This window comes from Mustelus asterias, chromosome 10 (assembly GCF_964213995.1).
Source record: "Mustelus asterias chromosome 10, sMusAst1.hap1.1, whole genome shotgun sequence".
In the NCBI taxonomy this organism is placed as follows: Eukaryota; Metazoa; Chordata; class Chondrichthyes; order Carcharhiniformes; family Triakidae; genus Mustelus; species Mustelus asterias.
Window position 1 is genome coordinate 111,293,445 of NC_135810.1, and position 13,055 is coordinate 111,306,499.

General features: G+C 48.6%; 1 protein-coding gene across 2 annotated transcripts in view; it reads left to right on the forward strand.

Moving 5' to 3' along the window:
• LOC144499867 (regucalcin-like) overlaps positions 1-13,055 on the forward strand; it is a 35,018-nt gene that overhangs the window by 10,284 nt on the left and 11,679 nt on the right. For both annotated transcript variants that reach the window (XR_013498902.1, XM_078222464.1), the window contains exons 3-5: positions 6,565-6,747; positions 11,557-11,772; positions 12,798-12,929. Coding sequence is in view for 1 of the 2 variants with exons in the window: in XM_078222464.1 (XP_078078590.1) it covers positions 6,565-6,747; positions 11,557-11,772; positions 12,798-12,929 (531 nt within the window). In the remaining variant the exon portion in view is untranslated. The remainder of the gene's footprint in view (positions 1-6,564; positions 6,748-11,556; positions 11,773-12,797; positions 12,930-13,055) is intronic.

A 13,055-nucleotide genomic window follows, 5' to 3' on the forward strand; every position in this document is an offset into this window, starting at 1 on the left:
AGGGCGAGTGGCCTTGACCAATTGTGCCCGGTCTGGTCGATAAAAGTGTGGTTTGCATTCTGCGCAAATCCGACAGCTTCTAGTTACTGACCTGACATCCTCCACCGAGTAGGGCAGGTTGCGGGCTTTGATGAAATGGTAGAGTCTGGTGACTCCAGGATGACACAGATCATTGTGGAGAGCCTTCAAGCGGTCCTCCTGCATGATGGCGCATGTTCCGCGCGAGAGGGCATCCGAGGGCTCATTGAGCTTCCCTGGACGATACATAATATCGTAATTATAGGTGGAGAGCTCAATTCTCCACCGCAAGATCTTATCGTTCTTGATCTTGCCCCTCTGCGTGTTACTGAACATAAACGCCACGGATCGTTGATCCGTGATCAGGGTGAACCGTTTACCTGCCAGGTAATGGCGCCAGTGTCTGACTGCCTCCACAATGGCCTGAGCCTCCTTTTCCACCGCTGAGTGCCGAATCTCTGGGCCTTGAAGGGTGCGGGAAAAAAACGCGACGGGCCTGCCTGCCTGGTTTAGTGTGGCGGCTAGGGCGAAGTCAGATGCATCACTCTCCACCTGGAAAGGGATGGATTCATCCACCGCGTGCATCGTGGCTTTCGAGATGTCGCTCTTCAAAACCTTGAAGGCCAATTGGGCCTCCGGCGTAAGTGGGAAGGTCGTGGACTTAATGAGCGGACGAGCTTTGTCCGCGTAGTTGGGGACCCACTGTGCATAATATGAGAAGAACCTGAGGCATCTCCTCAGTGCCTTCATGCTAGCGGGCAAGGGAAGTTCAGTGAGTGGGCGCATACGGTCTGGATCAGGGCCAATGACCCCGTTTTCCACCACGTATCCGAGGATGGCTAACCTACGCGTACGGAATACGCACTTCTCCCTGTTATAGGTCAGATTCAGGCGAGATGCAGTGCGCAGAAAGTGTTGGAGATTCGTGTCGTGGTCCTGCTGGTCATGGCCGCAGATGGTGACGTTATCCAGGTACGGGAAGGTAGCCCGCAACCCGTTCTGGTCCACCATTCGGTCCATAGCACGCTGGAAGACCGAGACCCCATTGGTGACACCAAATGGAACCCTGAGGAATTGGTATAGACGACCATCCGCCTCAAAAGCCGTATATTGTCGGTCCTCTGGGCGGATGGGGAGTTGATGGTAGGCGGACTTAAGGTCTATGGTAGAAAACACTCGGTACTGCGCAATCTGATTGACCATATCAGAAATGCGCGGGAGAGGATACGCATCCAGCTGCGTGTATCTATTAATGGTCTGACTATAGTCGATGACCATCCGAGGTTTGTTCCCGCTTTTGACTACCACGACCTGCGCTCTCCACGGACTAGCACTGGCCTGTATGATCCCTTCCTTGAGGAGCCGCTGAACCTCAGATCTAATAAAGATCCGGTCCTCAGCGCTGTAACGCCTACTTTTAGTAGCAATGGGCTTGCAGCCAGGTACCAGATTTTTAAAAAGGGATGGTGTCGTGATCTTCAGGGTGGATAAATTGCACGCGGGGCGCTTTGGGCAATTTGGAGGCTGCGGCTGATTCCCTACTGCCAGTGAAGGGAGTGGCCCACCGTACTGTAGGATCACACTCTTCATGTGGACCATAAAGTTTAGTCCGAGGAGAATTGGCGCGCAAAGGTGAGGTAGCACAAGGAGCCTGTATTGCTCGTAAACTGTGCCCTGTACCTCAAGAGTTACCATACATCGTCCTTGGATCGGTACAGACCGGGACTGTGATGCCATGGAAATTGTCTGTTTGGCAGGGAGAACCCGGAGTCCACACCTTTTAGCAGTTTCAGGGTGTATGAAACTTTCGGTGCTCCCACTGTCAAACAGACAATTCACAGTTCTGCCACTAACCTTTACCTCCATCATAGAATGTTCCAGTCTGTAATGCCTGGTCTGATCCAGAGAGATCGACGCCACCGTTGGCCCCTGGGCGTCACTGCATGCTGCCGATGTGGATGCTGAGAACCCCTGCTGGTCGCTGCTGCATGCTGCCGATGTGGATGCTGAGGACCCCTGCTGGTCGCTCCTAGTCGTCGTGGACCATGATGGCCGCCCCATGAATCGCACGTGGGCGAGGGCGCCAAGCGCAGCGACTCCTGGTGGTCTTCCTCCTCCTCTGTCTGCCACGATGGCGCCGTCCTGAGATCGCACGTGGTCGGACCTCGTGGGTACTGCGACGCCGAAAGAGATGGTCTCCGTTCAGGAGGGTTACAAGCTGCACTGCCGTTTTTAGGTTTGGACCTGCAGACTTTGCCGTAGTGGCCTTTTTTACCGCACTGGCTGCAGATTGCCGTTCTTGCCGGACACTGTTGCCGTGGATGCTTGGCCCCACCGCAAAAATAGCATCGCTGGCCACCTGGAGCTGCCGCCGTCGTCGAATCGGTCTGGGAGCGCGGGTTCGCGGGGCGAGGAGGGAGCAGAGCTTGCTCCAACCACGTTGACTGCACGTGGTCCTCGGGGTACAGCGCCAAGCTCTTCGACGCCGCCTCCAACCTCACGGCCATCCCCATTGCCTGGGTCAAGTTGAGTTTCCCCTTTTCTAGCAATTTAAGCCTGATGTACGAGGACCCTACCCCTGCTACGAACGCGTCTCGGGCGAGGTCGTACATATACTGCTCGGCGGAGACGTCCTTACAGTCGCAACCCCTGGCAAGCTGCAGGAGCTCATTGGCATAATCCTCTATGGTTTCGCCCGACTGCCGACGTCGTGTAGCGAGGAGGTAACGAGCATGTATCTCGTTGGGTGGCATAATGTACCTATTCTTTAGGAGCTCGACGGCACCCTGGTAAGTGGGAGCTGCACGAATGGCTAGGTAAATCGTGTCGCTTACCCTCGCGTGGAGGACCTGGAGTCTATCACTGTCCGTAGTGATAGCTACCGAGGCTGCCAGGTAGTCCTCAAAGCACTTCCACCAATGGTCGAATGTGTTAGCTGCACCGACCGCACGTGGGTCCAGTGTCAGACGATCCGGTTTTAGGATCTGTTCCATACTCTCTGTTTACTGTATTAAATTGATGCGCGTCAATGAGCACATGGAATCAAGGCTTTGGTATTGAAGGCTTTAATACAGTAACAAGGGAACTACTAACACGAATACACCAGTTCAGACTGAAGGGGTCCTGCCGGAGCAGGGGGTCTTATACCCTGCCACCGGAGGCGGGACCCCACTGGAATGTGCCACGATAACTCTCATAACAGGTAAACACCCTAACCCAACAACATAGTACAACCCCCACAGTAATAACACCCTAGCCCAACAGTAACATGGTAACAAACCCCAGTGGTGAACCAACGATGGTTCACCACAGTCCCATCTCCGTTCACAGCAGCAGGACTGGATAATCCCAGCCGCAGGCGAGGTTGGAGAATTCCGGCTCCAGTGTCACCATGGCAGATGGTGGAATTTGAAGTTGATTTTTAAAAAATCTGGAAATAAATGACCATGAAACCATTGTCGAATGTGGTAAAAACCCATCTGCTTCACTAATGTCTTTTAGGGAAGGAAACCTGCCATCCTTACCTGGTCTGGCCTACCTGGGACAATGTGGTTGACTCTTAAAAGAAAAATGCCCTCTGAAATGGCGTAACAAGCCACTCAGTCCAAGGGCAATTTGGGATGGGCAATAAATTCTGGCCGTGCCTTATTTCAGTAGTTTAAATATCCCAGCCACTTTGACAAGATAGTAGAGTAGGTAAGGGTGTAAGGTAAGTGGGTGAGGGAGAAGGTTGGGCCCAGGTGTCATAATATGGGTTGGGGGTGGGTGTCGGAGAGGATGAAACGGTAGCCAGGTGATCGAGGGAGATGGTGGGGGGGTCAGCTAGGTGATCAAGAAGGGTAGTTTGAGGTTGGATGTTAGTCAGCAGGGTAGAAAGTTGGGCAAGAGTAAGGTGGTCAGGAGGGGTAGTTTGAGTTGGGGAGGTAGTCGGAGGTCAGGTGGGGTACTCAGGTGGAGGGTACATGGGAATAGGAGGTTCTACTGGGAGTTTGGGGCTTCAGTGGTATAGTTATCCATAACTGGTTTTAATGATACTCGGGCAGCACGGTGGCATAGTGGTTAGCACTGCTGCCTCACAGCGCCAGGGACCCGAGTTCGATTCCAGCCTCGGGTGACTGTCTATGTGGAGTTTGCACCCCAGGTCGGTGTGGGTTTCCTCCGGATGTTCAGGTTTCCTCCCACAGTCCGAAAGATATGCGGATCAGGTTGATTGGCCATGCTAAATTGCCCCTTAGTGTCAGAGGGACAAGCAGAGTAAATATGTGGGGTTACGGGGATAGGACCTGGGTGGAATTGTTGACGGTGCAGACCCAACGGGCCAAATGGCCTCCTTCTGCACTGTAGGGATTCTATGATCCTATAACCCAGCGATGCGCATATCTCATGAATGAATAACAAAAGAATTGCTCATGCTACAGGAACTGATAATATTCAGCTGGATAGACCTTCCATGGAAAACCCCATAATGTTTCAAATAAAAGCAGCTGATCACATTTGTCTGGACTTTTCATGGCACCAACTATTTATGATATGCCTGAGGTAAATTATTATAAAAGGATATTATAAAAAACATTAGAGTGTCTTTGCTGCCATTGGAAAAAGGATGAGGGCTTTGGTCACCTTGACTCAGGACCTAGAATCAACACCGGACAGACCAGCGTGTTGGGGATTATAAGTGGTTTCCGGCATATTAGAATCATAGAATCATTCTAGTGTGAACTCCCACTGAAAAAAAACCAGTGAGAATTACTCCAGTTTTCCTGCGAATTCGACACTTTCTTGGGTGAATCCTGGCCAGACGGGGGTTTATCCTTTAAATAGGACAGGGTTTTGGATAACATAACAGTGATCGTAACTGTATTTTATGATTGCTGAATGCAGACCTTCTCTGAGGAGGTTGTGGGTGATTGAATAAAGTGATTGTGAATGATCAGAATAAACATGTCTCGCTGCACATTCTGCTCGAGCCACGCATTTGTGAATCTGATGTCACGAGCTTGATTGTAGGGAGGGTCTCTGAGGGAGAAAGGGGAACCTCTGTACTACTGGTGGATATGCCTACAGCCACTTCTGCTCTAAGTTCTAGAATTCCCTCCCTAAACCTACACATATTCCCATATTTCCCCTTTTAAAGTTTATTTTATTTATTTACTTATTGGTGTCACAGGTAAGCTTACATTAATACTGCAATGAAGTTACTGTGAAAATCCCCTGGTCGCTACACTCCGGTGCCTGTTCGGGTACTCTGAGGAAGAGTTTAGCATGGCCAATGCACCACCTAACCACTCCGTCTTTTAGACTAAGGGAGGAAACTGGAGCACCCGGAGGAAACTCACGCAGACACGGGGAGAATGTGTAGACTCCGCACAGACAGTCACCCAAGCCCGGAATCGAACTCGGGTCCCTGGCCCTGTGAGGCAGCACTGCTAGCCACCGTGCCTCTTCCAAGACGCAAATTAAAAGTTACCCATTTACCAAGCTTTAAGTCACCTATCTTAAATGTCTCCTTCTTTTGCTCCAGTTGATAACCCTCCTGTGCATTATCTTTGGACATTTTACTACGATATAGATAAATAAGATCAAAGCAAAATACTGCAGATGCTGGAATTTGGAACAAAAGCAGAAAATGCTGGAAAATCTCAGCAGGTCTGACAGCATCTGTGGAGAGAGAAACAGAGTTAACGTTTCGAGTCTGGATGAGCCTTCGTTAGAGATGAAGACAAGGAAAATCAGACAAGATTTATACTGTGAGGGTCGAGGGAGGGGTTGGGGGGGTGTAATTGATAGGAATGGCATAGACTAAAAATCAATGGGAATGTAAATGATGATGATAAAGGCTGAGAATGGTGCTAATAGCGTCCATTAAATTGAATGGAACGTGTAAATGCTAGAACAAAGGTGCAGAGTGTAGGAATGTGGCCCTTGAGGGGTTGGGATGTGGGTGGGGGGGGGGGGGGGGGGGGGGGGGGGGGGGAGGAGGGGGAACAAGATGGAAAGTGAGATTTTAGAAGTGGAGAAATAAAAATAAGAATATAACGTAACGAAAATGGATGAATAAGATGAAAAGAAGAAATTAAATAAAATAGAAGGAGTGGAGGTAGAGGAGAGAGTTCATGCTCTGAAGTTGTTGCCCCTTCCCTTCCTCCCTGCTCACCATCCCATCCCAAACACTCTTTTCAGGTGAGGTAGCGCTTCACGTGTACCCCCTTTAATCTGGTCTATTGCATTCGCTGTTCCCAATGTGGTCTACTCTACATCGGAGAGACCAAAAGCAGACTGGGTGACCGCTTTGCAAAACGCCTTTGGTCTGTGCGCAAGCGGGACCCAGACCTTCTTGTCGCTTGTCATTTCAACACCCCACTCTGCTCTCCTGCCCATATGTCCGTCCTTGGCCTTCTGCAATGTTCCAGTGAAGCCGATTGGGCACTTCACAGCCTTCCGGACTGAACATTGAGTTCAACAACTTCAGAGCATGAACTCTCTCCTCCATTTAATTTGTTGTCACATTGTTTTTAAAACTGTCTCTTTAACACATTTTATTTTCAGATGCCCCAGTTGGGGCTGCCGCTCCCCGAACTTCAGGTGGATACGTCCTGGCCAATGGGAAAGAGTTTCACTTTTTGGATTGGGAGAAGAAGGAGGTTACCAACGTAGCGCAGATCGACAGCGAGAAAAAAAACATCAGATTCAACGATGGGAAAGTGGATCCCGCTGGCCGCTTCCTTGCAGGTGTTGACAGTTGTCTTGGGGTAACATTGTCTGCCTCCGCCTCTGCCTCAGCTCATGTGATGCTGAAACCCTCAGGCATGCCATGTGTGATTGAAAGACTTGACAATTCTAATTCAGTGGCCAGCCTGCCATGTTTGAGCTCTTCTCTGTCTCGATTGGCTCGATCCCTGCTCACACCGAGTCCCATCCACAGATCAGCTCTCTGCTCGCTGATCTATATTGACTCCGGGTCTAGAAAAGCATCTGTTTTAAAATCCTCATGATTGCTTTCAAATCCATCCAGACCCGGCCCAGTTCCCATCACTGAAACCTCCTCCAGCCCTGCCACAGTATAACCCCTCTTGCTCTTCCAGTCTGGTATCTATCCTGAATTTAATCACTGCACCTCTGGCGGCCCTCCTTAATCCTCTCCTCTGCATGAGTTCTCCACTTTCTCAAGCTGACCTACTCCTTTGAGGCTTAGTGTAAATTTGGTTCATTGTTTTTTATCCATTTTCTGGGATGTGACCTTCAATTGCAATTATTGTCCATCTCTCATTTCCCTTAGAACAATAACTCAGAAGTAGGAGTAGGCCATTCGGCCCTTCGAGCCTGTTCCACCATTCATTTTGATGATGACTGACCATCAAATTCAATATCCTGATCCCTCCTTCCCCCCATAACCCTTGATCCCTTTAGCCCCAAGAGCTATATCTAGTTTCTTCTTGACATCAGACAATGTTTTGGCCTCAATTGCTTTCTGTGGTAGTGAATTTCACACGTTAACCACCCACTGGGTGAAGAAATTTCTCCTTACCTCAGTCCTAAAAGGTTTCGCCCTTATCCTCAAACTATGACCCCTAGTTCTGGACTCCCCCACCACTGGGAACATTCTTTCTGAATTTACCCTGTCTAACCCTGGTAGAATTTTATACATTTTTATGAGATCCCCTCTCACTCTTCTAAACTCCAAGGAATATAATCCTAACCGATTTAGAATCCCTACAATGCAGAAGGAGGTCATTTCGCCCATCGAGTCTGCACCAACTCTCCAACAGAGCACCCAACCCAGGACCTCCCCTCTGCTCTATTTCCGTAACCGTACACATTTACTATGGCTGATCCCCCTAACCTACGCATCTTTAGACTGTGGGAAGAAACCGGAGCACCCAGAGGATCATTGCTGATGTAACTAAATCCTGGCGTAAGTCTGGTTCACCTTACTGCAGTGTTTGGTTACAAATTAAAACTCCAGTTCACAGTTCTCTTGCTGACTTTGTGAATGGCCGCCGTGCTCAGACTTAAGATAAAACAAACAAATGGAGCAAATGGGTTCAAACTTTCCTGTGGTTGCATCTCAGGAGCATTTTGATTAATTTGAGGAACATTGTACATTGTGGCTTTGTGAACAGTGAGAGCAGGTTTGACATTGAAACCTCTTCTGAACTCTTAATTGAAATGAATTTCAGGAACATAAACCAATTCTCACAAACTGGACAGAACACAATATATAAAGTTCCTCAAACACACGTAATTATTATCTACTTAAACCTAGTTAAGTGGATTTATTTCATTGCCATTCCTGTTTAGGCATTGAACAAATTTCATGATCTTTTCTGTGAAATATATTGTGGAAACTAATCTTAGCCCACCTTAGGGTCAAGTAAAAGTAAAGTTTATTTATGAGTCACAAGTAGGCTCACATTGACACTGCAATGAAGTTACTGTGGAAATCCCCCAGTCGCCACACTCCGACACCTGTTCGGGTACACTGAGGCAGAATTTAGCATGGCCGATGCACCTAACCAGCACGTCTTTCAGACTGTGGGAGGAAACCGGAGCACCCGGAAGAAACCCACGCAGACGTGGGGAGAACGTGCAGACTCCACACAGACAGTGACCCGAGCTGGGAATCAAACCGGGTCCCTGGCGCTGTGAGGCAGCAGTGCTAACCACTGTGCCGCCTTGCCGTCTCAATGTTGAATGTTACTTGTGTGGTTGTTATGGGGCATTGAGTAATTATCAGCCATTTTTGAAGTACTGTAAATCAAACTTTCCAATTAAGACAAGTTTTCACTAAGATAAGAGGTGAAATGGAATATTCAGTTACAGTGTTTAACAAGGCAGCCATTTGCTACTTATTCTAACTGTTGTATTTCCATTTGTTTCTGTGACATAAACTATGGCTGATTTGCCATAATTATGTAAGCGATCTCAGAACAGAGAATTTTTTAAAAATTGAAATATATTTAACTTCACTTCATTTAGTAAGGAATATTTATGTTTCCAGTATCATGTAGCAAACATCAGTACAGCAGCACAGATATCCAACATGCGCAGTCACGATGGGCCGAAGGGCCTCTTATCGTGCTGGAAAACACTATGGCTGAATCCGGGGCAGTTGAGGTTCCCGGAGCGGAGATCTCCATTGGCCTCGGGTGGGATTTTACGATCTTGCCTGATGGGATTTTCCGGCCGCGCTTGCTCCAAGATTGGAAAATCCCGCCCAAGGTCAATGGACCTTTGCAAGGTCCACCATCCACCTGCTACAATTCCCGTGAGTCATAAGCTGGAAAATTCCAGCTTATGACTCTATAAGATAAGGAAGATTTATAGCATGGTTTTGTGAGAGGGAGGTCATGCCTCACTAACCTGGTGGAGTTTTTTGAAGAAGTGACTAGAATGGTTGACGAGGGAAGGGCCGTGGATATCGTCTATATGGACTTCAGTAAAGCATTTGACAAAGTCCCTCATGGTAGGTTGGTACAAAAGGTTGGATCTCATGGGATAAAGGGGGAGGTGGCTAGATGGGTGGAGAACTGGCTTGGTCACAGAAGACAAAGGGTGGTAGTGGAAGGGTCTTTTTCCGGCTGGATGCCTGTGACTAGAGGTGTTCCGCAGGGCTCTGTATTGGGACCTCTGCTGTTTGTGATTTATATAAACGATCTGGAAGAAGGTGTAACTGGGGTGATCAGTAAGTGTGCGGACGACACGAAAATGGCTGGACTTGCAGATAGTGAGGAACATTGTCAGAGGCTACAGAAGGATATAGATAGGCTGAAAATTTGGGCAAAGAAATGGCAGATGGAGTTCAATCCAGATAAATGCGAAGTGATGCATTTTGGTAGAACAAACGTAGGGGGGAGCTATACGATAAATGGCAGAACCATAAAGGGTGTAGATACGCAGAGGGACCTGGGTGTGCAAGTCCACAGATCCTTGAAGGTGACGTCACAGGTGGAGAAGGTAGTGAATAAGGCATATGGCATGCTTGCCTTTATTGGACGGGGCATAGAATATAAAAGTTGGGGTCTGATGTTGCAGTTGTATAGAACGTTGGTTCGGCCGCATTTGGAATACTGCACCCAGTTCTGGTGGAGGCTTTAGAGAAAATGCAGAGGAGGTTTACCAGGATGTTGCCTGGTATGGAGGGGCTTAGTTATGAGGAGAGATTGGGTAAACTGGGGTTGTTCTCACTGGAAAGACGGAGGATGAGGGGTAACCTAATAGAGGTGTATAAAATTATGAAAGGCATAGATAGGGTGAACAGTGGGAAGCTTTTTCCCAGGTCGGTGGTTACGTTCACGAGGGGTCATAGGTTCAAGGTGAGGCCGGGGGGGGAGGTTTAACACGGATATCAGAAGGACGTATTTTACACAGAGGGTGGTGGGGGCCTGGAATGTGCTGCCGAGCAAGGTGGTGGAGGCGGACACACTGGGAACGTTTAAGACTTATCTAGATAGCCACATGAACGGAGTGGGAATGGAGGGATACAAAAGAATGGTCTAGTTTGCACCAGGGAGCGGCGTGGGCTTGGAGGGCTGAAAGGCCTGTTCCTGTGCTGTATTGTACTTTGTTCTTTGGTCTTAAAGTGCCGACACCACCTCAAAACATCATAAACGGCTTTACAATCAGCGGAGAACTTTTAAAAATGTGAATCCTGTTGTAAGGCAGGAAAAGCAACGGCCAACCTACGCACAGCAAGATCCCACAAACTGCAATCTGATGATGGCAAGATAATTTGCTTTTTTGTGTGGTTGACTGAAGCATTACATCACAGGAGGAGGCCATTCAGCCTGTCTTGCTCATGCTGGTTCATCAGCTAGCCCCACTCGTTCCCTGGAGAGCTACAATGTTGTTCTGTTCAGGTGCTTATCTGATTGCCTTTTGAAAACGACGATAGACTTTGCCCTCACCACGCTCTCAGACATTCCACACACTAACTATGAGGGATTAAAAATTGGCTCAAGTGATCAGAGATAACTCCCCTTCGAATAATGCATGGGATTTTTTACATCCACCTGAGAGAACAGGTGGGTCTATGGCTTAAGGCGTCATTCAAAAAACAGTACTCCCTCATGTGCTCACCTTGAACACTGCTTAGCACCAGGGAGCGGGTCCGATTCCCAGGTTGCAGGAGTGGGGCATCAGTGGTTTGTATTGCAGTGCACGAAAAGATGGTGGCCCAGTGGTTAGCAGTGCTGCCTCATAGCGCCAGAGACCCGGGTTCGGTTCCCAGCTTGGGTCACTGTCTGTGCTGAGTCTGGACGTTCACCCTGTGTCTGCGTGGGTTTCCTCCGGGTCCTCCGGTTTCCTCCCACGGTTTGAAAGATGTGCAGGTTAGGTGCATTGGCCATGCTAAATTCTCCCTCGGCGTACCCGAACAGGCGCCAGGGTGTGGCGACTCGGGGATTTTCACAGTAACTTCATTGCAGTGTCAATGTAAGCCTACTTGTGACACTAACAAAAAAAATTTAACTTGAGACTTGGCGAGGTGCAGCAATCTTTGTGTTATTCCATGTTCCTTGTTAACGAGACCCTTTGTTTTAGGCACCATGGGATTGGAGACTCCTTCTGGTGAATTTGAAAGGCACCAGTGCTCTCTTTATGCCTTGCAGACCGATCACTCTGTCATCAAACACTTCGATCAGGTGGATGTTTCCAATGGCCTGGACTGGTCACTCGACCACAAAATCTTCTATTACATCGACAGCTTGTCTTTCACTGTGGATGCATTTGACTATGACCTGCAGACAGGAAAGATGTGTAAGTAATGCAATCAACATGCTCAATTCTTTATATCTGTTTACCGATGTGGCTGGTGCATTTCTGACCTGGCCTTAGTTGGCCTGAGGTGGGTGGTGGGCTCCCCCTAGTCAATCTCCAATGTCACACAGCGCAATACAAAGTCTCAATTTGAGAGATTTCACCGCTTGAGGCAAAGTGCAGATCCATGCATAATTCCCCCTTAGTTTCCCAAGATATGTAGGTCAGGGGGATTAGAAATCGTAGAAACCCTACAGTGCAGATGGAGGCCATTTGGCCCATTGAGCCTGCATTGACAACAATCCCACCCAGGCCCTATCTCCGCTTAGTTACCCTCCTAATCCATCTAATCTATCACATCCCAGAACACTCAGGGCTAATTTAGCATGTATAATCAACCTAACCCGCACATTTTTGGAGTGGGAGATAAACCGGAGCACCCGGAGGAAATCCACGCAGGAGAACATGCGAACTCCACACAGATAGTGATCCAAGTCGGGAATCGAATTCAGATTCCTGGAGCTGCAGGCAGCAGTGTTAACCAGTGTTGGGAAAGATGCCCTGTCGAGTCGGTGCACGGTCGATGGGCTGAATGGCCTCCTTCTGCAGTGTCGGGATTCTAGGATTCTATGGGTGGCATGGTGGTACAGTGATTAGCACTGCTGCCTCACAGCGCCAGGGACCCAGGTTCAATTCCGGCCTCGGGTCACTGTCTGTGTGGAGTTTGCACGTTCTCCCTGTGACTGCGTGGGGTTTTCTCTGGATGCCCTGGTTTCCTCCCACAGCCTAAAATGTGCAGGTTAGGTGGATTGGTCATGCTAAATTACCCCTTGGTGTCAGGGGGATTAGCAGGGTAAATACTTGGGGTCACGGGCATAGGGTTTGGGTAAGATGCTCTGTCAGAGAGTCGGTGCAGACTTGAAGGGCCAAATGGCCTCCATCTGCACTGTAGGGATTCCATGATCCTATGTAGGAAATGGGAGTGAGTTGTCGTAGGTAAACTCTACACTGGTTTATTTTGACAGCAAATCGAAGGGTTGTGTACAAACTCGAAAAAGAAGAAGCGATTCCTGATGGACAGTGCATCGATAGTGAAGGAAAGCTCTGGGTCGCCTGCTGTAACGGCGGAAGAGTCATTCGTATCGACCCAGAGACAGGTAAACAAACTATTTACACATTCCCCGCTGTGAGATGTTTTGTAGTGAAGTGTTTTGAAAATCAGCCAATGCAGACATAAAAAATTACTTTCTTAGTCACAAGTAGACTTACATTAACACTGTAAT